This window comes from Pseudophryne corroboree, chromosome 4 (assembly GCF_028390025.1).
Source record: "Pseudophryne corroboree isolate aPseCor3 chromosome 4, aPseCor3.hap2, whole genome shotgun sequence".
In the NCBI taxonomy this organism is placed as follows: domain Eukaryota; kingdom Metazoa; phylum Chordata; class Amphibia; order Anura; family Myobatrachidae; genus Pseudophryne; species Pseudophryne corroboree.
Genome location: NC_086447.1, coordinates 752,486,877 through 752,511,767, shown reverse-complemented (window position 1 = coordinate 752,511,767; position 24,891 = coordinate 752,486,877). Strand labels below are relative to the sequence as shown.

Genomic DNA, 24,891 nt, shown 5'->3' with positions numbered 1-24,891 from the left:
AGAGGTTATGTACTTGTTTCCAGACCAACAGAGCCTGTCGCAGGATAGGAGGAAGACCCGTCACTGACATTCCCGAAAGCAAGAAAAGGAGGGGGGTGAAGGGGGGTCCAACCCAGTCTGTCAAATATCCCTGTAGGGTAGAGCCACCCACTCCTGTGATCCAGCCGGAGAGGTGCACCAGCTGTGCTGCCAGATAATACAGCCTGAGATTAGGCAGGCTCGCCCCCCCAGTGAGTTTGGTCCTACAAAGTTTTTTTATAGCTATCCTCGCCGGTTTATGACCCCAGATAAAGGAAGATATGAGACTGTCAATGTTAGCAAATATTTTTTTAGGGAGGTAGATGGGGGAGTGTTGCAGGACATATAGGTACTTAGGCTGGATGGACATCTTAAAGAGATTGATGCGTCCCAATACTGTCAGTGGTAGTGCCTTCCATGTGTGGATCTTACTTTTAAAAAGGGCTGTGATAGGGTCTATGTTCCACTTGGCATATTCTGATGCTGGCCCCGTGACCCAAACACCCAAGTATTTAAATTTCAAAGTCCATTGCAGTGAGTGTGACGTGCATATCCCCTCCGGGATATGTCCTGAAATGGGAAAAATAAAGGATTTGTCCCAGTTTATACATAAGCCAGAGTATTCCCCAAATTCATTAATTGTGTGAAGCATAGCCCGGAGTGAGGCATCTGGGTCCCTAAGGAACAGCAACATATCGTCGGCATACAGTGAAATCTTATCCACCGTGGAGCCGGCTGCCAGTCCCTGAATATTCGGGTTGTCCCTTATCATACAAGCCAGTGGTTCTATAGCCAATGCAAACAGGGCCGGGGACAACGGGCAACCCTGTCGTGTGCCCCTGGCCAAAGAGAATGAGGACGAGGTATACCCATTAACAGAGACACGGGCTGCTGGAGAGGAGTACAGTAATCGAACCCACCCGATGAACACAGGGCCCAGGCCAAACCCGTGTAATACCTGCCAAAGGTAGGACCACTCAACCGAGTCGAAGGCCTTGGCGGCGTCGAGAGACACCACCACTGCCCCCGAACCCAGCAAGCCATCCCCCTGCAGGTGGTAGAACAGCTTCCGTAGGTTTTGCATAGTGGACCTTCCCGGCATGAAGCCCGTCTGGTCCTGATGTATAATAGACCCGATGACCGCGTTCAGACGGATGGCAAGCATCTTTGCAAGAATTTTAACATCTGTGGACAGTAGTGAAATAGGGCGGTAGGAATCGGGAGCCCTGGGATCCTTCCCCGGTTTGGGCAGCACTATAATAGTGGCTTCAGACATGGACGGGGGAAGTTCACCAATTTCAAACAAGGTATTAAATAGATCTAATAAATAAGGACTGAAGTGGGAGTTAAATTTTTTATATATCTCCACTGGGAGGCCATCCCCACCAGGTGCCTTGGAAGAAGGGAGTGACGACACAGCGCACTCCACCTCCTCCAGGGTGAAAGGAGCCTCAAGTGCTTCAAGCGCCTCCCGCGATAAATTGGGCAAATTCACCCGCGAGCGGTAGGAGTGCAGTTGCTCGTCGGTGTGGGAGACTCCTGACGAGTATAGTTTGGAATAAAAATGTTTAAATACCCCTGCTATGTCTTTCCCCGAGTAGCAGAGACTGCCATCCCCGTCGGCAATACACTGAACAGTGCGAGAATGGGTTTCATCCCTGGCCAGGAAAGCCAGGCAACTGCCCCCCAGCTCTGCCTGAAAGTACTGCCTGTGACTGGAGAACAGCAGCCTACGCTTGGATTTATCAAAGAGGTAATCGGCCCACTCTCCCTGTGCGTGCAGCCACGCTTCCCGATCTGACCGGGAATGTGATTCTATGTATACAGATTCCAAATCACGGCAGGCCTGTTCGAGTCTCGCTTCCTCCCTCCTGTTAAACGACTTGATGCCGGCTATTCTTTTAATAAAGGTACCTCTAATATATGCTTTGTATGCATCATGTCGGACAGTGGGGGAGGAGTCTGGGGGGTTGCAATCAAGGAAGACCTTCCAGTCCGAGAGAAGGTCGGAGCCCTCTCCCATTAAATTCAACCAAAATGGGTGCAGTTTCCACTGACTGCTGCCCCTATCGTGCGTCATAGACAGCTTTAGTAAAACCGGTGAGTGGTCCGATATACCCCTGGACAAATATGTTAGTTCAGAAATTCTAGGTGATAATGTCGGGGAAATAAGGCACAAGTCTATCCGTGACAGTGTGTTATGGGTAGCGGAGTGACAGGAATAGTGCGCTATAGTAGGGTTTCGCACTCTCCAGATATCCATCCAGCCAAGCTCAGCAACAATTCTTGCAAAAGGGGTCGGGGCAGGGGGGAGGGAGGTGGAGTCGCGAGACTCCCGCCAGCGGTCTATAGACAAGTCCATGACGTTATTGAAGTCACCCACACTAATAACCGGTGTGTCAGGGGATTGGGCTATAAAGTCAGCTGCCTTACGTAGAACTTCACTGTTATAGGGGGGGGGAATGTATATAGCCATGATATGATACAGTGCGTGGTGTATGACAGCACGTAAAAACACATAACGACCCTGAGGGTCAATGCTGCTATGCTCCAGGTGAAAGTTTACCGATTTTTTAACCAATATCGATACCCCTCTGGCGCTGGAGGAGAACGTGGAGTGGTAGGCCCACCCAACCCACGGTCTTTTAATGGCCATGACTTTACTACCATACAGATGAGTCTCAGAGAGGCATGCTATGTCAACTCTGTACTTTTGAAGTTGTTTCAGGACAAGTGAGCGTTTAATTTTATCATTTAAACCACGGACATTCCATCCCATCAGTCTAATCGTGTCTCTCCCCGTGGCGTCTGTATTAGATCCCATATCGTAGAGCGCTGTGAATGGGCACAAGGAGATAAGTCGTGGGAGACGGAAGGAGTATAGTGTGTGAGGTAGGGTACCCAGTGAATCGTATCATAATAAAACCATACTCCCTAACTTGAAAAACCCGATTAGGACTGAAAGGCCGAGGCCGAGCATACTCCAAATGTGACATCTGAAATACTATACATTTCCATAGCGTTAGAGCACCATGATCAGTTGCAGAAAGAAAAGAAAGGGAGGAAAGAATAAAGAAAAGAAAAGTAACAACAACAATAAAACATCCCATCCCGCACCCACCCTGTATGACCAATAAGCAACCTAGTGTCATACCTATACCCTAACAAAACTAAATTAAACTAGCTGGGTACAGAACAAACCAGCTGGGAGAACAGAACTGTGGGACTAGATCCCTAAGCTATCTACAGCAGGGAACTCCCGCACATAGAGCTTAGCAGGTGTAGTGGCCCGATGCTAAAAAAAGGAAAAACCCCAGAGAAGTAAGTGACATGCATCAGCCCATAGGGGTAGAGACAATAGAAACCATACGGTTTACGCTATAATAGTTACCCACGCCAACTACATATGACCAATATGAGTTCATTCAGGAGCTGGAGGTCTGTGTTCCAGCCAGGATTCCACATCTTTCGGGTTTGAGAAAAAGTGCGTGGCGTCGTTGTATATAACCCTCAGACGAGCCGGAAACAACATCGAGTATTGGATATTCCGATCCCGGAGTTTGCGTTTGACAAGAGAGAATTGGGCACGGGATTTCTGGACTTCAATGGCAAAGTCTGGGAAAATTGAGATCGTGTGGTTGTCGAACATCAGCGGGCCCTGGAGACGAGCCAGACGAAGTATAGTGTCTCTGTCTTTAAAGTGAAAAAGACGAGCAATGAACGTTCGAGCAGGAGCGCCTGGTGGAGGAGGACGAGACGGAAGACGATGTGCTCGTTCTACCGCAAATTGTGGGCTGAAGGCTTCACGTGTAAACATATTAATCAGCCAGTCTTCAAAGAATTTCTCCGGGGCTGTTCCCTCTGCCCTCTCAGGTAGCCCAACCAGGCGGACATTGTTCCGGCGGAGTCTGCCTTCTATATCGGATAGCTTAGCGTGAGCCGATGATAGTTGTGTAGAAAGATCGTCCATCTTAGTTTTAAGTGGATAGGTGGTGTCCTCCAGGTCCGAAATGCGGTGCTCAGTCTCACTCACTCTTTCACGAATCTTTTGGAGATCCTGACGGAGTAGAGAAACATCTATCTGGACACGTTCAATTTTATCAGAGACTCGTTGCTCTGAGGCAGCAATAGCCTGTATTATTTGCTGCGTGGAGTGCGTCGAGTCGTTTAAGGCTGGGTCCTCGCCTTCAGAGCGCGGAGATTGAGGGTTACGAGCCGCGTTGGAAGTGGATTGGGAAGAGGAGGATTCCCTCGCATATTTTTGTAATTTCGCGGCTGCACCTGTCTTCCCCATTGTAATGTCCAGTATATTGCACAGGAGGCTTGTAGAGTAGGATTACAAGTGTGGAGGAATATGGAGATTGAGCCGTAGCAGCGCACTCCCAAGTGGCCCAGACACAGGATCAATGTGATGATCACAGCTTTCACGTGTAGCGGGTAGGGGGGTCAGGGAGGTCGGTGTTTTATATAGAGATGTCAGCACGTTGTATTTAGGCAGAGATATAGAGGCGTAAGCGTGTGCAAATTGGGGTGTAGTGCCCTGTATTACTCCCAGCATGCGCACCATCCAGGCAAGGAATTAGTGCAGGAATGGGCAGGTAGATATATGCATAGAAACGTGGATGTCGGAATGGTATATCCTATCTAGCTTCCAGAGGGGAGTATTGTCCAGGTAGGAGAATATTGCAGGGAGCACTGCAGGGAAGGTGTACCTGCCGCGAGCCACAGGGGCTGATGATCTGCCGCTTAGCCTGTAGTGTTCTCCTGCGGTGGCTTGTGGAGTGCAGGCCGCGCCGTGTCTCCCCGCAGCGGTGAAGAAGGCCTCTCTCCAAGGTGCAGCACGTGGGACGCAGCCCGGAGTCAGCGTCGGCCCCGGAGAGCGCCGACCCGGAAGCGCCGCGGACTCCCCGCGTCAGGAGAGCGAATTGCGGAGGGGCAGCCGTAGGACGTCCAGGCACCGTGGCGGCAAACAGGAGGTATGCGGCCGGGGAGCGGAGGGCAGAGTGTCAGGCAGGTGTCTCGCCCCACGCCGGCAAGATGGCCGCCGCAAGCAGCTCTGAGACAGCACCCGCAGTATTTTCCGTCGAACGGCTGTTATATTGGTCCGAGGGGACCGGCAGGTAGTTCCAGCGATGCACCAGCAGTTAGGGCTGAAGTAGAGTCACTTTTTATGTAGATAGCATCGGGCTAAAACGGATTAATGTAGGAGTTTGTGCGGGAGCTTAAAAGCTATGCTCCTACTCCATGCTGTGCCAAGCCACGCCCCCCCATAATGTATATACTTGATGGTTATTTGCATGCAGTCTTTGACTTTTGTTTAAATCTTCATAAATAATAATGATCTTTATAATTTTATTCTTTTAAGCCACAATTTGAAGGAGCACTGCAGAAAAACATTTGCAGGTTCAATCAAGGAGCTCACAGCCTGGGGGAGATGTACCCAGCCTTCTACTAAGGTCAGGTGGAGAACCTAGCAACCAATCAGATTCTAGCTTTCATTTTATAGCTTGTGGTTGATAAATGATAGCTAGAAGCTGATTAGTTGCTACTGGCACAGACCTTACCTACCCAGTGCCACCTCTCCAAGCACTGCTCAGACCTTCCCTTCCCTGTGCCGCCTCTCCAAGTACTGCACAGACCTTCCCTTCCCTGTGCTGTCTCTCCAAGCACTGCACAGACCTTCCCTTCCCTGTGCTGTCTCTCCAAGCACTGCACAGACCTTCCCTTCCCTGTGCTGCCTCTCCAAGCACTGCACAGACCTTTCCTTACCTGTGCCGCTTCTCCAAGCACTGCACAGGCCTTCCCTTCCCTGTGCCACTTCTCTAAGCACTGCACAGACCTTCCCTTCTCTTTGCTACCTCTCCAAGAACTGCACAGATCTTCCCTTCCCTGTGCCGCTTCTCCAAGCACTGCACAGGCCTTCCCTTCCCTGTGCCACCTCTCCAAGCACTGCACAGGCCTTCCCTGTGCCACCTCTCCAAGCACTGCACAGACCTTCCCTTCCCTGTGCCACCTCTCCAAGCACTGCACAGGCCTTCCCTTCCCTGTGCCGCCTATCCAAGTACTGCACAGACCTTCCCATCCCTGTGCCGTGTCTCCAAATGTAAGGAGGCACAAGCACCTGCATCTGGATGTAGGCATACACTTTTATATTGTGGGTATGCCCAGTACAAATATGAATCTTTTCCACTTAGTAATCAGCCATCTGCCCAGTTCAGCATGAGCCACACTTTGTTTAGTAGACACTAATGGGCTCATGCCAAGCTGTTCGCAAAATGGGCATTAATTACTAGCAAAAGGTACTCACAAAAATAGCACATTTCAGCCCAAATCAGGATGCATTGGCAGTATATATGCCTGGTTTACAGCAAATGAAAACCAGCAGCTTATATTGGCACCTGATTTGTAGCAGTAACTACACATGTGCTTCTGCTGGTAAGCATGAGCTGCATTTGTATGTGAGTGCCTTCACTGTATTCAGCCTGCCCAAGTGCATTGGTGCATATGCATATTATCTTTGTGGGCATATACAGTGCAAATTTGCACAATTTACCCTACAAACTGGCATGAGTTCATCTCAGCATCATGTACTAAAAATGTATTTCATGATCATGTAACATAGAAACATAGAATTTGACGGCAGATAAGAACCACTTGGCCCATCTAGTCTGCCCCTTTTTTTTTATCCTTTAGGCAATCTCAACTCTTTTTTTATCCTTAATTCTTTGTAAGGATATTCATATGCCTATCCCAAGCATGTTTAAATTGCTGTGATGTATGATGTAAAATGTATGATGTGTTGGTGCAGCACAATTGTTGCTTCCTCTCCTATTGTGTCTGTACAGTACATCCCTATTCTTATTACAGGTATAGGCAGTGCGTTATGTTGTCAATATGCAAAGATATACTGAATAGATAACCAAATCTTTCAGACTGGCCACATATGGGGCAGGGACGTGCAGTCAGGGGAGGCAGTGCGTCCCCTGTCATAATGATTAAAATAATAAAAAGAAGATATTTATAACACAGTCTGTTATAAATATCTTTTTATTATTTTAATAATTCTCCCCCCCTGTGGCTGCTTGTGAGGGACAGCTGGGAGGCAGCAAGAGAGGTGCCTCCCGCTGCTAACACTAAAAGTCCGGGCAGCGAGGGGCGGGCAGGGGGCGGGGCGCAGCAATGGGCTGTGAAAGCCCATTGAAAATGAATGGGGAAGCGGCACCTATACTGGTGCCGCAATGACAGGGGCGTGCATTCAGCCCCGATGAATGCACGCCCCTGTCAGTGCCCCAGATGTGATTGGCCAGGCGGATCCAGTGCTGGATCCGCTGTCCAATCACTAGCGAGCCCCCTTCCCGGCTGCAGCAGGCGCCGTGGGCTGTGTGGGCGCCCGCTGCAGCCGGCGCCGCTGACTGACACCAGAGGTCATAATTGACCCCTGGTGTCTGAGCGGCGCTAATATGGGAGAGACGTCATGAGTCATGACGTCTCTCCCATAGTACAGCAGAGACGAGCCGGCGGACGGAGACGGAGGACAGCGCTGCAGGAGCGGTAAGTATGTGTGTGTGTTTTTGTTTTTTTTATGTGTTTGTGTTGGGGGCAGAGCAACAGGAGCACAACAACAAGGGGCACAGCAACTGGGGGGCACAACTATAATGGGCACAACTATAAGGGGCACAGCAACGGGCACAACTATAAGGGGCACAGCAAAAGGGGCACAACTACAAGGGGCACAGCAACAGGGGCACAACTATAAGGGGCACAGCAACTGGGGGGCACAACAACAAGGGGCACAGCAACAGGGGCACAGCAACTGGGGGGCACAACAACAGGGGCACAACTATAAGGGGCACAGCAAAAGGGGCACAACTACAAGGGGCACAGCAACTGGGGGGCACAACTACAAGGGGCACAGCAACTGAGGGCACAACTACAAGGGGCACAGCAACTGGGGGGCACAACAAGGGGCACAGCAACAGGGGCACAACTATAAGGGGCACAGCAACTGGGGGGCACAACAACAAGGGGCACAGCAACAGAGGCACAACTATAAGGGGCACAGCAAAAGGCACAACTACAAGGGGCACAGCAACTGGGGGGCACAACTACAAGGGGCACAGCAACTGGGGGGCACAACTACAAGGGGCACAGCAACTGGGGGGCACAACTACAAGGGGCACAGCAACTGGGGGCACAATTACAGGGGTCACAGCTACTGGGGGCAAAGCTACAGGGTGCATAGCGACTGGGGGCAAAGCTACAGGGGGCACAGCGACTGGGGGCACAACTACTCGGGCACAGCTAGGGGCACAGCTATTGGGGGCAAAGCTACAAGGGGCACAGCGACTGGGGTCACAGCTATTGGGGTCACAGCTACTGGGGGCACAGCGACAGGGGGCACAACTACTCGGGGCACAGCTATTGGGTGCAAAGCTACAAGGGGCACAGCGACTGGGGTCACAACTACTGGGGGCACAGTGACTGGGGCAAAGCTACAGGGGCCACAGTGACTGGGGGCACAACTACTCAGGGCACTGCTACAAGGGGCACAGCTACAGGGGTCACAACTACTGGGGGCACAGCCACAAGGGGCAAAGCTACAGGGGGCACAGCTACAAGGGGCACAGCGACTGGGGGCACAACTACAGGGGTCACAACTACTGGGGGCACTGCTACAGAGGGCAAAGCTACTAGGGGTATAGCTACTAGGCTCACAACTATCGGGGGCGCCTGCTCCATCATCCCAGCCAGCAGCAGCACTCTCCCCTGTCTGTGCTAACGTCTTCCCGCATCAGCGAGGGCATAATATTCATTAATTTCTCTCTATTTCTGTCTCTCTCTCTCTCTCTCCTCCTGTGGATTACTTTGTTTGTAAGTATAATTTTCATTTTTACAGGTACCGGCCCTATTGGATTCTACTGGACAAGTGGACGTGACCGGCGTGGGATGTAGGTAAGTAATCTCTCTCTCATTTTTACAGGAACCCTCTGTTGGATTCTACATGGACAAGTGGACGTGATGTAGGTAAGTATGTGTGAGTGTGTAAGTGTGTTTTAATAAATTTTTACTTTCATGGTGTGTGTGTTGTGTTTTTATTTGGGTATTTTTTGTTGTTGTAGAACTACAGGTACCAGCGGGCCCGTTATTTCCCCGCATGCTGGTACTTGAGGTTCTCCAAGTACCAGCAAGCGGGGGAGGCTTGCTGGGCCTTGTAGTTCCACAACAAAAAACAATATTCTTTTTTATACACACTTATGGCGATCAGCCTGGCACCCACCGCCCAGGGGTGCCGGGGACAGCCTCGGGCTTCACCCCTGGCCCTTGGGTGCCTGGACGGGGGGGGGGGGGACCTCTTGATTTAAGGGGTCCCCACTCCTCCAGGGAACCCCGGCCAGGGGTAACTAGTTGGGGGGGTAATGCCACGGCCGCAGGGACCTACATAAATGTGTCCCCCGGCTGTGGCATTATGTCCCTGGCTAGTGGAGCCCGGTGCTGGTTTTAAAAATATGGGGGACCCCTACATCTTTTGTCCCCCGTATTTTTGGAACCAGGAACGGTCTAAGAGCCCGGTGCTGGTTGTCTAAATACGGGGAACCCCTGTCCAATTTTTCCCCAGTATTTAAACAACTAGGACCGGCTCAAAGAGCCCGAGGCTGGTTATACTTAGGAAGGGGGACCTCACGCATTTTTTTTTTTTTACATTTTTTAACCCATTCAGACCCTTCTCCATTAAGTTAATGGAAGCCCTGGACAACAAAATTGCATTCATGTCTTCCTCCCACTCCCTTCCCAAACACTAATTTTTTTTTTTTTCTATAAAAATGTACAATATATCACAAGTATGATGAGCAGGCAGGCAGCGGGCATTGGCGGCATCGGATTGAGATGCAAATTAGTGGCGGAGGGCTGGGTCAGTTGATGGTGGGCAAGTTTGTAAGCCATTGGCGGTGGCAGCAGGCATCTGCTCAGAGGCAGTAGCGGGCATTGGCTCGGCGGTGGTAGGGGTCATCGGCAGGATTCGGCGGACATTATGGCTGTAGTGCCTCACCAGCCTCTGACCTCACCGCACGCCACTGATATGGGGCCTAATTCATGTTTGTACACGATGGGCGATTATTGGCAGATGCGCATGCACGAAGGTGCCGCTGCAATCGCACTCACAATGAGGATTTCATAGCAAAGTGATTGATGGGAAGTGGCTGTTTGCAGGTGTTAACAGGGAGTTTAAGGGGAGTGGTGTCTTGTACATGCAAAAACATGGTGTCTGAGTTGCTACTGCCGTGTCCAGTCTGCGTACCCATAGACCACCCTTCGCCCCTAAGTTCCTCTTGTTTTGCATATAGATTGTGAATGTATATGCAGTTGCGAATGAGTTTGTGATGGTTTTGGTGGGTGTCTATTTTTGTTCATGGGTGGCAGATTAACTTGCTTACATTAGCAGTTCTGCAGCCTAGAAATAGTGCGCGTGCATTTGTGTTCAAACATGAATTAGGCCCTTGGAGCGTTATTTATGGGCCATTCAAATACACAAACCCTAAAATATCTTGAACATTTCTGAAATGAATCTATCACTACTTAGTATGTAACCTCCTCTCTCAGGTAACGTCAGAACCGCCCTCAGGTAGGAGCCTGTAACACAACAGCCGCGTGGGAAATACCCGAAAAAAATAACCTCTTTAGGGATTTTTTTTGCTTTAGTTTTATTTTGCTTGTTTCCTTGTTAATGTTAACAAAATATGTTTAGGTTATATTCTAGCACAGGTGACGAGTCCCAAAAACAGATGAATAGGAAGTACAATAGAATTATTATTTTTTTTCAACACACGTAACCTTTTTATTTACAGTTTCAGACAGAGCCAGTACAACACAAGCCACTATTACAAAATATAATAAGAACATATACATAGCTAGAAACTATCTTCCCACGTCTGCCATCGCTATTACTTTGTGGTGATGTTGTAATGATGTCATTTTTGTATCTGAAGCTCCACTCGCTACAAACAGACTCTTGTACCTGAGAAAAGCACCTGAGGAGTCGCAGGTTATAAATAGTAACATTAAGCTGTTACTCGGTAATGTCTGTCTAACTTCTGCCCCTGCAAGGTTGACTATATCAATAGCTTCATATTAATCTCCTCTTCAGATGCCAAACCGCAGTCAGTTTCAAGTATTAGTCACAAGTTTCTGGATGCTTGAGCAATGCAGCTTTGTTATGCTGATAAAGGGATGTCTAACAGGTTTTAACAGGAAACCTTTTAGGATCAAGTGATGATTCTAAATAAAACATACTAGGTGCTACATGTAATAGTCTGCGAGTTGCCGGAAGTGCTTTAAAAAAAACGGGCACAAAGTTCTGCACCAGTGATGCGGCAGCCACCGGGGTTGCTGGGAGGGAATTGCTGAGAGAAGCCCATAGGCTTCTATTGGGTAATGCCACATAAAGATGGCAATACCCACCGCCTCCAAGCTTTGAAATGCATCACTTTCTGGAGCTTGGTACTTACGGGAAATGCGGCCAAATTCCGAAAACTGCAGTTTTCATATTTTTGGGAGCATTTTTCCTTTAGTACATCTGGCCCTTAGGCATTACTGCAGCTAAAGGATCCTGGTGGGGCTATCCTATTAGCCCTGTAAGCCAGCACTTATCGGGGATTCCCTGATAACCAGCCCCCCGGAGACCCATTATCGCACCCGAACACATGGGTCCGCGATGTTATCATGGATCCCATGTGTTATCGGCCGATAACGGGTGAGTTACCGCACTGTAAAAACGGGATGTGATAGGATAGGCCGATAGCGTTATCAGGCTAAAAAGCCTGTTATTACCAGGCGTAACTCACTCCATGTAATAGGATATCGGCCTTAGTGAGCAGCTACTGTATCTATAGCAAAAATAACAAAACAAATACCCTTTAACCTCCACATGCACAAGAAATAGTAACATGTTTTCATAAGAAAGTAACTGTGTCATTCTGTAAACTTTATCAATCATAATAATAAAAAAAAACAGGTATAACTAAATAAATTCCAGCATCATGGAATGTATTTTATTTTTAGTTTTCATTAAGATTAAAATAAAAACCCAACAATGCAATGCAGCAGCATTATCGTCTATCACATTAGAGTTGTGTAATATTTATAGCAGGATGCCACTCCGCTCACAAAGTAGTCACTTCCCAGGAGTATCACTAGTAAATGAACATCAGGTATGAATATCTATCTGCTGCCTGGGACTGTATATTTGTCTGGTGTAGAATAAGAGAAGAATTTAAACTTGCACATAGCACTAAGGGGTCTATTTACTAAGCCTTGGATGGAGATAAAGTACCAGCCAATCAGCTCCTAACTGCCATGTCACTGGCTGGGTTTGAAAAATGACAGGAGCCGATTTGCTGGTACTTTATCTCCAGTGACTTTATCTCCACCCAAGGCTTAGTAAATAGACCCCTAAGCAACAAAAGTCAGTTATAGAGCAGTTAGGCCAGGGCCATAAGGCGGGGAGGGGGGTGTCCGATGCAGCCGACCAAGGCACAAGGCCTTGGGAATAGAACGGTTGCTGCCCGACAGCACCTGTTTCCATCTTGATCAGTAACTGGGGAGGCACCAGCTACATATAAAGGCGCCAGGAACATCCTTTGGGCATGACTGGTACCAAACTTCCGGCTTCTGGCACTTGTTCTGTAATGTCATGACATGACATGGACCAAGCGCTGAGGCGTAGGCCCAGGGCACATATATGTCTTGCTACGGAACTGGATAGGCATAGCTTTATGTTATCCTTCTAGGCAGGTTATGAGTCAACTTAGTGAGCTGTGTCTGTCACCTCTTTACCTTCTCTGGCATACTTTCCTGTTCACCCTCCAATGACATCACACATATCCCTTGCCATTAGATGCCTCAAAACATATTTTATTGTGAGAGGATCATTTCATAGCTCTGGGAAGAGATATGAGGAAGAGAAAGAAAATAATGGAACTGTACCAATTTGCTGAGTTCTTCAAGCAGACTTATTAGCCACATCATAAAAAACTAGGTAATGCCCATTTTATTCAGTTATCCCTTTTAGCTGAAATGGTCTTAAGCTGACTATAAAGGCTATAGCTGTGGCTTAGATTCAGTTACCCACACTCATGTGTGGGCAAATTATTATTTTGCATTATTTATATGGGGCCACATGTGGCCCGCAGCACCGTACAGAAGGCAAACAACAGGATATGGTAAACAAAACAATACAGTAAACAAAAACATTACAAGTAATGGTACCCATACACTTGTGCGATGCCCCGCGACGGGACATCGCGGGGAATTGCACCGGCAGTTCAGGTGCGATGAAATAGCACCTGAACTGCCAAAGTGATTACCATGCGATAGATCGCATGGTAATCACGTGATTGGCACGTCACCACTGTGTGGGAGCGGCCTCTGGCCGCTCCCGGCGGGTGTCCATCGCACATCGCAGTGCGATATATCACATGTGGTTTTAAAACCACATGCGATCGCACGGCGATGCGAGAAATATTAAGTGCAACATATACTATCTTGAGACGCGATATTAGAGCGGCGTGCCCGCGCATCGCGTCTCAAGGTACCTAAAATGTGCATACAATCCTTCGATTTCTCTCACAGATGAGGTCGAAATCGAAGGATAGCACCTGATCTCTCACAAGTGTATGGGCACCATAACACTACAAGTTTCAACACAGCTACTGATAGCCTGGATGGATAAAGGGGTGCATGGGAGTATAAACCTGTGCCCAATAGCGAGGGTGCGACTAACTGGTATACAGTCACTGAAAGAGGTGCAAAGAGTGAGCAGAGAGTTTTAGCAGGAGGTGCAGATGTAGTTGGTAGGTAATGGGAGCTTACACTATTGAGGGAATGGGGCAGACAGACAGCTGACACATGGAATGAGCAGGAGTTAGGGGATCTGCGGGCAAGAAGCAAGAGTGATAGAGGATGAAAAAAGGTGAGGTGTATGTATGGTTAGGTGGATGATCAGCAAGGTTGATAATTGACTACTAAGGAAAGCAATGATATACAGACTGGAGTTATGAGGATACCAGGAAATGATGCAATCCATTAGTTCAGATAATTCTTCGTTATGCTGCCCAGTTTTCCACAACAGTGGTAAATATTTATTTATGACCAGTTATTTATATAGCGCACAGATATTCCGCAGCACGTTACAGGGGCAGCAGCTGCTGCTGGAGCAATTTAACCTACCAGTATATTTATGAGAGGGGAGAATATACAAATTCCACAGGGTGGGGGTGATGGTGGGATCGAACCCTTAACCTTAGTGCTGTGAGGCAGTAATGCTAACCACTACACCGTCTATGCTGCCCAACTATGATAAAATTAGGGCAATAAGTCCATATCTGCAATATACCAGGGGCAAATGCACCAGTGACATAATTGGTTCAGGACCCATGTTTATAAGGCACTGTTGACCAATAGGCTGCATTCTCCTGTACAGTATGGCTGCCTAATTTTATATAAGTTAAAGGTGAAAGCCAAGTTACATTAATTCAGGCTGGCTCCTGAATTATAGGATAAAACAACAATTTATTTTTTGTTTCTCTAGAATTAATTTCACAGCAAAACTAATTTGTTTTATGATAGTCCAGAGCCTATAGCCTGCTCTTCCCGCCACTGAAAACAACAATAAATCAGTGAAAGTCTTCTTAATTATTTGAGATACAGAATATGAAGGTGTGTTAACACTAATTAGTCCAGATAAGAATGGCCTTAACCTAAAGTTATCCTGCCAGCATGTTTGTACAAGGTTATCACTATTTGTGAATTGTGGAATGATAAAATATTAATAGTGTACATAATAAATAACTATACAGCAAACACCTTAAAACACATTTTAATTAAGAGATACAACAGTAAGTTACACACAGGTCAGTATATCCTACTTCGATGGTTCTCAAACTGTGTGCCGTGGCACCCTGGGGTGCCTCGGGACAATTGTAGGGGTGCCTTGGATTGGTGGTCCAGGACCAATTCAAATTATTTATGGTCAGTGTAATAGACAAAACCAGTGCTGGTGGCTGTCAGTCATAAAAAATGTGGACAAATGTAAGCAAATCTCCCTCATCACATAATTGACCCTAAGGATGACATATAAACACAATTTACTTAATTTAATTTAATATTATATTCTAAATTTATCATAAAGAAACTTTTGTCCTTGGGGTGCCATGAAAAAAACCTTCTGATACTCTAGTCTAGGGCGCCGTGATTCAAATAAGTTTGTGAACCACTATCCTACAGTATATTGTAACATGTCTCTTTCCTACTGATATGGAACTGAAGTTCCATTAATTCCCTTCTAGCCTTTGACTGGAATGATGGAAAGCTAGCAAGGTAACCAGGGACTTGTAGTTCCACAACAGTTGGTATGTCACAGATTGCCTGAGTTTGCAATACATATAGGACCTTTTGGAAAAATATTCGTATGTATGTATGTATGTATGTATGTATGTATGTATGTATGTATGCATGCATGTGTTATCTAACAAGCTTTCTGATGTAAATAAGAGCAGTTTATACTGGGACTAGCTGCTGCTTGACACTTATCTTGCTGCCATTGACAAATGCCCTTCATACTCCAATCTGCACGGATCACACTGTTTGTGTCTGTACCACAAATCCTTTTGTTCTCCATGACAAAGACAGCGTTTCGGTGAGAACAATATAAGGTTCACTGAGAACCAATGTTTTGCATTGGTTCTCATGGATTCACTATATTACAGTGGTTCCAAAGGTTAAGTATATTATTATAATGGATATTATGCAGGAGTTCTCAGGGGTTAAGTATATAATACAGAGGTTATCAAGAGTTAAGTATAATATACAGATGAGTGAAGCCTAGCAGAAAGCTATTTTAATTAGCATTTCTCATGCCAAGCAAGGCAAGGCTCCATCCCAAGTTTAATGTTCACTTGAAAAACTAGATTCAAAGCAGTGAGCAGCTTGGCAAGACCACCTTCCTGGCAAAATCCAAGGAAAAAGGGGTAGGACCCAGCTGCAGACATTCCTAAGAGAGCAAGGAGTGTTGGTACTAGCACACGGTAACCTCTTCATTGCTGGAATGCACATTTTAGCACAGCTAAGGACAGAAAAACTAGGCACACACAGGTTTACCTGCTAGAAGTACAAATCTATAGCAAAATGCAAGATGTGCCTTTGCCTCGACTATAAAACAGTACCAAGTATTATTTATGTTTACCATTACAAAGCATGGAAGTTCTTTTACAAATAGTCATTCTTAAAGTGCCAACTTACTCTAGAAATGCAGAGCAATGCATATAATACTGTAACAAAAAAAGCAGATGTTCCTGCCAGCCTCACACTAAAAGAACCAGGTTATATTACATATCTTTGTATAGATTGGTCTTCAACACTTTATTGCAGACATGTCCAAACTGCGGCCCTCCAGCTTTTGAGAAAGTACACATCCCAGCATGCCCTGACACAGCTTTAGCATTCTCTGACAGCAAAACTGTGTCAGGGCATGCTGGGATATGTAGTTTCACAACAGCTGGAGGGCCGCAGTTTGGACATGCCTGCTTTATTGTCTTGCAAAGTTCTGGATGTCACTGAATGAATGATACTGACATTAGTATCCTAACACTGCATGACAATGAAACGATTAATGAATGATGCAGTAGTACACACTGGTCTGGCAGTACTTTCCATTACTAGGTTCCACTCAGGTTTCTCCATATTTCTTGTGCTGTGTCTTTAAAGGATAAACAGAAAACAGCTGGGGCAGCGCCTGTGTTTACAATGCTATTTACAGATCACTAAAATGATGAATACAGAACGCAATTTGGGTAAAGTTATGCGGCATTTCTTATGGTTTGTTAATAACCATACCCATGTCATAGCTGATTTATTTAAGACTCATTAGTAAAATAAAGAGCAGATGTAATTGATGGCAGAGCGCCGCCGTCATGTGAGCTTTCTAGCTGCTGTGCAAGGAGTATCGACAGTAAGTTATGTTATAAAACAATGGAATCTTTTCTCACCTATCTGATCTTCTGGAATCAAGGATTCGATTGGAGGGTCCAGTTCGGAACTCTGTGATAAATAATTCTTAACCTGTGTCATGAACTGTCGGATGGTGTGCAGCATATCTGTGCTGGAGACGTGGCATTCCTTATTTTCCTGAAGGAAACTGATGTAATCCTGAACAAGGCACCCAAAATAAGTGCGCTTGTCCCGGGACAGAGCTGCTATTTTTTTAACCATCTTCTTCTCCGGCGTCACAAAGGAGCTGAACACTCCACTCACTTTGCGAAGGTGGGTTTTCATGATTTTGGAGAAACCCAAAGGCGTCCCCCTCTTTTTCCGGGACTTCACTGGTGGTGCCATGCTCTCCTGATCGCTCTCTTCCTCGCAATCCTCCAAGCTGTCACCTTCATAAAAAGCGGGCACAACTCGCTCATACTCGTAGGAGTCTGACGATGAGGTTGAAATGCTCATGTCACTCAAGCGCTGTATGCGCAGTGTGCCTTGCACAGGGGAATTCTGACTCAAGTCTATGTTCTGCATGGTCTTCTGCGGTGGAGATTCTTCAGTCTGTGACTCAAAAGAAGATCTGCAGGAACTGTTCAGTGATGGGGTCTGGTTGTTGTTCTGCCACCTGTTAATGGTGGCCTGTTTCTTCAAGCGAGGAGGAGGGATGGGGGTAGCAATTGGAGGAGAGTCGAAGGTCCCAAGCTTATTTTTAATAAGTGTTTCTGGCATGTTTGGCTGTTGCTGTACAGCTCTGGACAGCTGAAGGGATGTGCGATGACTGTTAATGGAGGGGGGAGGGGGCCTGGGAGGTGGTGATCTCGCCCTCCCTATGCCATTTGCTTCTTTGGTTCTTGTGCTGCACTCCCTCTTCGTACTTCCCCCTGAGTCCTGGCTGTGTACTTTTAAGAAGAGAGGATTAATGAAACACAGAGCTCCGTTGGTCTGGCTACATTCCAGTTCTGAGGGCGTTCTGGTGCGGAGAGAATGCACTCCATTTATAAGAGGTAGATGATGTGACTCCCTTTTGACGTAGCTTTGGGGGAGAGGCTTGGGGGACGGTGGAGGATATTTTGGTCTGATGTTTACAGGAGACTTCCAAAAGTCTTTAAAAAAAAAATGAAAACAAACCATCAATATGTGAATACAACATTTTGCATACACTTTGTGCAACACATATACAGTATAAGTATGACCAGAGAGCTTAAGAAAGCTGTACACCATCTCACCTTAGCAACAGTTTCACAACAAAGATGCTAAAAATAACCTGCATGTGGTTTGTAAAATACCAACATTGTATAAAACAAGAGAACAAACCGCAAGTCTATACATAATCCATCTATGTGACATGACAGCACTGCTACTGAGTAGCTCAACGTAGTGACATGACAACACTGCTACTGAGTAGCTCAACGTATAGTGACATGACAACACTGCTACTGAGTAGCTCAACGTAGTGACATGACAGCACTGCTACTGAGTAGCTCAATGTAGTGACATGACAGCACTGCTACTGAGTAGCTCAACGTATAGTGACATGACAACACTGCTACTGAGTAGCTCAACGTAGTGACATGACAGCACTGCTACTGAGTAGCTCAACGTAGTGACATGACAGCACTGCTACTGAGTAGCTCAACGTAGTGACATGACAGCACTGCTACTGAGTAGCTCAACGTAGTGACATGACAGCACTGCTACTGAGTAGCTCAACATAGTGACATGACAGCACTGCTACTGAGTAGCTCAACGTAGTGACATGACAGCACTGCTACTGAGTAGCTCAACGTAGTGACATGACAGCACTGCTACTGAGTAGCTCAACGTAGTGACATGACAGCACTGCTACTGAGTAGCTCAACATAGTGACATGACAGCACTGCTACTGAGTAGCTCAACGTAGTGACATGACAGCACTGCTACTGAGTAGCTCAACGTAGTGACATGACAGCACTGCTACTGAGTAGCTCAACGTAGTGACATGACAGCACTGCTACTGAGTAGCTCAACGTATAGTGACATGACAACACTGCTACTGAGTAGCTCAACGTAGTGACATGACAGCACTGCTACTGAGTAGCTCAACGTAGTGACATGACAGCACTGCTACTGAGTAGCTCAACGTAGTGACATGACAGCACTGCTACTGAGTAGCTCAACGTAGTGACATGACAGCACTGCTACTGAGTAGCTCAACATAGTGACATGACAGCACTGCTACTGAGTAGCTCAACGTAGTGACATGACAGCACTGCTACTGAGTAGCTCAACGTAGTGACATGACAGCACTGCTACTGAGTAGCTCAACGTAGTGACATGACAGCACTGCTACTGAGTAGCTCAACATAGTGACATGACAGCACTGCTACTGAGTAGCTCAACGTAGTGACATGACAGCACTGCTACTGAGTAGCTCAACGTAGTGACATGACAGCACTGCTACTGAGTAGCTCAATGTAGTGACATGACAGCACTGCTACTGAGTAGCTCAACTTAAGTAGGATTGATAAACATGATAATTTATTAAGGGGACATATTTTCACATTACAACATTATTCTATTAATTAATTACTAATTAATTAATTGTACTAACATAATTCTACTGCTGAATGGGATATACTGTAGCAGTTATTTTATCTTTCCTGAAATAAATATCTGGCAGGTGTCTTATATTTGTCCTTAAAAAGAAATACAAGTAAGAGTGAATAAGGTAAATCAAACTAATATACCTAGATTACATTACCAGAATCTATTTTTTTTTCTTAACGATAAAAATACTCCTAAATGCTGTTTTTTCTATCTCACAGTGATCAGTTTGACTCTTCACTAACTTTTATTCTACATTTAGAACACTTTGTTGCACGCCTGTTTGTGCAATGTAAAATATGCAGATCTGAGAATTGCACCTCCTGTACTCCAAGAGGCAAGGCTGAGTACAGGCAGAGTACAGTAAGTGTATGGTTGTGTAATTGCAAATAGAGGCTGACGCATATGGAGACGTGTGCCTGCCAATATTTACTTTCTTAACACAACAAACTCTATGTGCCTGAGGGCTAATGCAAATACTGAAGAGGATGGTGATTGCCAGCACTGGATAACTGCTTCTGCTTGGCTGATCAAGGATTGACAACTAAGATGACAGGTGCTATCCTTATAGCTTGTGTCCATATTATTTGATTTTGCAGGTGTATTGCAGCTAGTGGTCTTTTTGATAACAGCTGTATTTTAGAGGTTATTTTTTATTACATTCATACATAATAATGAATGTGGATTTTATAATCAAACAAATGTTTAAATAACTGGTTATCTACTTTAATGGAATGTCCGGTAATGAAATGTCCAGGTGACTTTGGAATTTTTGGGACTGCCGGGAGTCTGGGTCCCCTGACGCATTCCTCCCACTTCTTAGGCACCCTTTATATTTGCATACATTATAATTAGTGGTACTATATACAGGCCACAATGGAATAGTGCCTCTAGTGGACATTTAAAAAAATGTAATTGTTATAATATTTACATAATAATATATTGGTACATATTTGATAACATGTTAAACAGAACAAAGGGACCAGTAAAGGGATCCGAGTCGGCTCTTAGCAGTTTATACCCCTTTTCCGCCAAAATACTGGGTCCGACCTAGGATTTAGAACATAGTTACAATCCAGGTCAGACCCGGGACAGACCCCATTCCCACTGCAGCTCCAACCAAGGTTATTCCTAGATTGGCGCAGTTTACACTGCGCAGTGGTGCAGTCTCTCTTCTCTAAGCACCAGGAAATCTGACTCTCCCCATGCTGCAAATGGGACCCAAGTTGGAAGAACCGGGTTACCTGTCTACACTGCACCCTACCCAGGTAGGATTCCCAGGTCCATTGGGTTATTTTTTAAGGGAGCTCTTTCCCCTGAGCCTCGGCCCGGTTTATCACAGCAGTAACCCAGGTTTTAACCTAGGGGTATTTTGTGTAGTCACCGTGTTGGTAAAAACGTTATCTCTCAGCCATGTAATTTGTCTTACTATGATTATTTACTTTATTCTAATAGAATATAATTCCTTCTGCACCAGACATTCCTTCATCTCTTAAAGGGGATACACACGTACATATGTGTGCTGAGCGATCTAGCACAGATCGCTCAGCACACATCTCAGGATGCTCAGAACACAGCGCAATGTGTGCAAAGCGAGGAAAGAAAGAAAACCCGCTCACTTCACTCAGCGGTGAAGTGAGTGATCTGACTAGTTTTGGCCTGCACACAGGCCAATCTAGAGTCAGCGATAGCGGCACACAGGGCTGCGCACCCCTACACACGGAGCGATGTGTGCTTCATTTTCAAGCAATCTAGTCAGATTGCTTCGAATTTAAGCACACACCTCTACATGTGTACCCCCCTTTAGACTGTAAGCTCATTTTGGCTGCTGTCATACCATGATTCCCGTAACATACATTGCTGCGTAATAAGTCAGCACTTTATAAATAAAATTCTAATTAATCCAATAAAAAGAGGTCTGCAAACACAATCTAATACAATACATGTAAGAATTCAGCAAAATGTGCCTTTAAGTAACTGCTGAAGTATAAAACAATAGTGTACAAAGAGCTACCAATACCTACCAGACCTAATAATACAGAAGAATTCGACGTTGCTTAGTTTAGAATGAAAACAGCCAATGATCCTCCTTTGTCACCCACTCACGAGTCTCAGCCCAGATGATCAGCTGCTTAGGTTTTTTTCCTATCTCTCTGGGAGCCTGTAAACACACAGCTGCATGTGTGTAGCTTGCACAACTTACATTTTAGCTTAGCGTGTGGTAAGAAAAATGGCATGCTGCGTGCTTTTCAAGATTATAACAATGAGTAACAGGAAACTCTGCTCAGAAGTCTAACATATGTCTGCCCTACTTGTCCGAGGCCCAGTACATCGCTAGCAGCGCTCAATAGACTGTTTATGTTAGACAGGCCAAGTAGGTTGACAAAAAAATCTGTTTTTGGTATGTTCCTGAACTTTGTCTTAATATGATTTAGGTTTTTCTCTAAGAGAAGACAGAAAACAACTGCATGTTGATATTTTTCTTTTGGCATTAAAAATCCAACCTGCAGCATCACAAAACCCAGATGTCCTTACTAAAGTATGTTTAGGGTCATCACCCTGAGTTAACATTCTGTGAGGATCATTTATGAAGCACAAACGCAGTGCGGAATAGTTTATTCAGCGTATGAATAGGTTGTAGCCCAAAAGAACCTTCTCTTGCTCCATCTGTTCAGATGCTTAGAGAGGCCGTAGTGGGAGTTTCTGTAATTTAATGCATATTATCTGCAGAAGGGAGAAAGTCTCTTCAAACAACATTCCACATTTGTATCTCCCCACACGCTATTTCATCTGTGCTCTCATGGGGTGGCACTCGATATACCGGCTGTCGGAATCCGGCGCCAGGATCCCGACAACTATTCTCTCTCTTGGGGTGTCCACGACACCCCTGGAGGGAGAATAAATAGCATGCCACTGTGCCCTCAGAGTGGCGAGCGCACAGCCCGCAAGGGCCTCTTTTGCGCTCACGCCACTGCTGGCATTCCGGCTGTCAGGATCCGGCGCCGGTATGCTGGGCACCGGGATCCCGGCAGCTGGCCATTCGTAGTACACCCGTTCTCATGATGTACTGCTTATATCACCCGCTCTTAACTATTATAGGACTCTGTAAAAGAGGGAAACTCTGGAACAGACTTTATTAAATGTGTGTTATGATATGCCTTTACTCTCATACCTCTGTGGAAGTGTTTTATTATGTTTATATCATGCCTAGATACAGGGGCCTGATTTAGGGGCCATGCCACCCCAGGCAAATTTTTTGGGTGCCCCCCCACGTCACAGCCAGCTCCAGAACCATTAAAAACCAAACACCCTTTGGGGGTATTCATTTCCCAAACAGGTATCACTACCAAAGGGTATTAGGTTTTTGTCCATGGGATCTAAGTTGAAGTCTCTCTACTAGACGAACGCGCAGGACTGCACAGCTATGCCTAAGATTATCCCATGGACAGATAAGGTCCTGCGCAGCTCTGCTAACATCGAGAGTCTTTCTGTCAAAAATGTGCCTAAGTCGCAATGTGTCTATGATGCACAAAGAGACTGTGCTGATTAATTTGATATATGGCACTTGTATATTGTGTGCGACTGAGTCTTTGAATCTGTACATGAAGTGCTACATCCTGCCCCCTCAGAATCCCGACAGTCAGCATGCCGACTAGCAGGGACTATTCCCACTCGTGGGGGTCTCCGACACCCCTGCGCTCGCCACCGAGCCCGCAAGGGGCTTGTTGCGCTGGCCCCCCCTTCTGCCCCCAGGCTCACCTGGCATTTATTCACCCACTCCTTACCTGCAACACAGCGGGACAGTCCTAGAAAAACGGGACTGTCCCATTGAAAGGAGTTGGAGCTATGCATGAAGGGCTGTTTGGCTTGACTGCAGCAAAGATGTATATGGACACATCTGTATATACTCTCAGGCATGTAGCCATAAGATTCATTGTGCCTTATAACCAATGCAGGGAAATGATCCCATTTGCATTACTGTATATCTCTGATTTATTTATTTCCCAAGTATATGACAGCTACATAATGGGGGTAAGGTGCAGTCAGGGAGATTGCTACTATTTCGGGGAGTCTACCTGACATTGAGTACAGCAATTATGATTCACAGCTTGAAGTTGGCTGAATGATGTTCAGATGGATTGAACAGGTTGAAAACCGTTTTTCAGGCTGTGAATGATCATCTTTCAGCAACAGTGACCTATTAGGTCCTGACTCTGAGTGGAAATGTGCTGGGTATTCCTAGGAAGTGGATATTCAGAAGCATGGAGAGAGTCACTTATTGGCTTGTTATCGGAGTGTCACGGGAGCATCAGTGAAGTGCTGCATACACATACGCTTAATCACTCACACTGGAGGCCATACTCAGATGAAAATATGCAATAGCTCTGGTGCAAATTTCCATAGTGCGACCTACAGGAGTGTTTAAGGTGCATCAGGCAGTATTACAGCATCTGAAGATGCTGAAAGTAGGCATCTCAGTCCTTCCACAGTCACATGCAGGCATACACACCAGCGGAAGGGCTGATACTAGCATTAGCGTACAGTCACAGGCACACAGCTGTACACCAGGGGAAGGGCTGATACTAGCATTAGCATATAGTCACAGGCACACAGCTGTACACCGGGGGAAGGGCTGATACTAGCATTAGCGTATAGTCACAGGCACACAGCTGTACACCAGGGGAAGGGCTGATACTAGCATTAGCGTATAGTCACAGGCACACAGCTGTACACCAGGGGAAGGGCAGATACTAGCATTAGCATATAGTCACAGGCACACAGCAGTACACCAGGGGAAGGGCTGATACCAGCATTAGCGTATAGTCACAGGCACATAGCTGTACACCAGGGGAAGGATGATACTAGCATTAGCATATAGTCACAGGCACACAGCTGTACACCAGGAGAAGGGCTGATACTAGCATTAGCGTATAGTCACAGGCACATAGCTGTACACCAGGGGAAGGGCTGATACTAGCATTAGCGTATAGTCACAGGCACACAGCTGTACACCAGGGGAAGGGCTGATACTAGCATTAGCGTATAGTCACAGGCACACAGCTGTACACCAGGAGAAGGGCTGATACTAGCATTAGCGTATAGTCACAGACACACAGCTGTACACCAGGGGAAGGGCTGATACTAGCATTAGCATATAGTCACAGGCACACAGCTGTACACCAGGGGAAGGGCTGATACTAGCATTAGCATATAGTCACAGGCACACAGCTGTACACCAGGGGAAGGGCTGATACTAGC

The 24,891-nt window shown here is 46.3% G+C and overlaps 1 protein-coding gene and 1 long non-coding RNA gene across 3 annotated transcripts in view; one reads left to right on the top strand and one right to left on the bottom strand.

Annotated features, from left to right (window-relative positions):
* The window catches only part of RIN2 (Ras and Rab interactor 2), a 333,537-nt gene that overhangs the window by 28,440 nt on the left and 280,206 nt on the right, over positions 1–24,891 (bottom strand). For both annotated transcript variants that reach the window (XM_063918164.1, XM_063918165.1), the window contains one exon: positions 17,058–18,152. In XM_063918164.1, the coding sequence (XP_063774234.1) occupies positions 17,058–18,152 (1,095 nt within the window). The remainder of the gene's footprint in view (positions 1–17,057; positions 18,153–24,891) is intronic.
* Positions 17,642–24,891, top strand: part of LOC134910304 (uncharacterized) — a 52,767-nt gene continuing 45,517 nt past the window's right edge. Inside the window, exon 1 of the long non-coding RNA XR_010176165.1 lies at positions 17,642–18,053. This is a non-coding gene — a long non-coding RNA (uncharacterized LOC134910304). The remainder of the gene's footprint in view (positions 18,054–24,891) is intronic.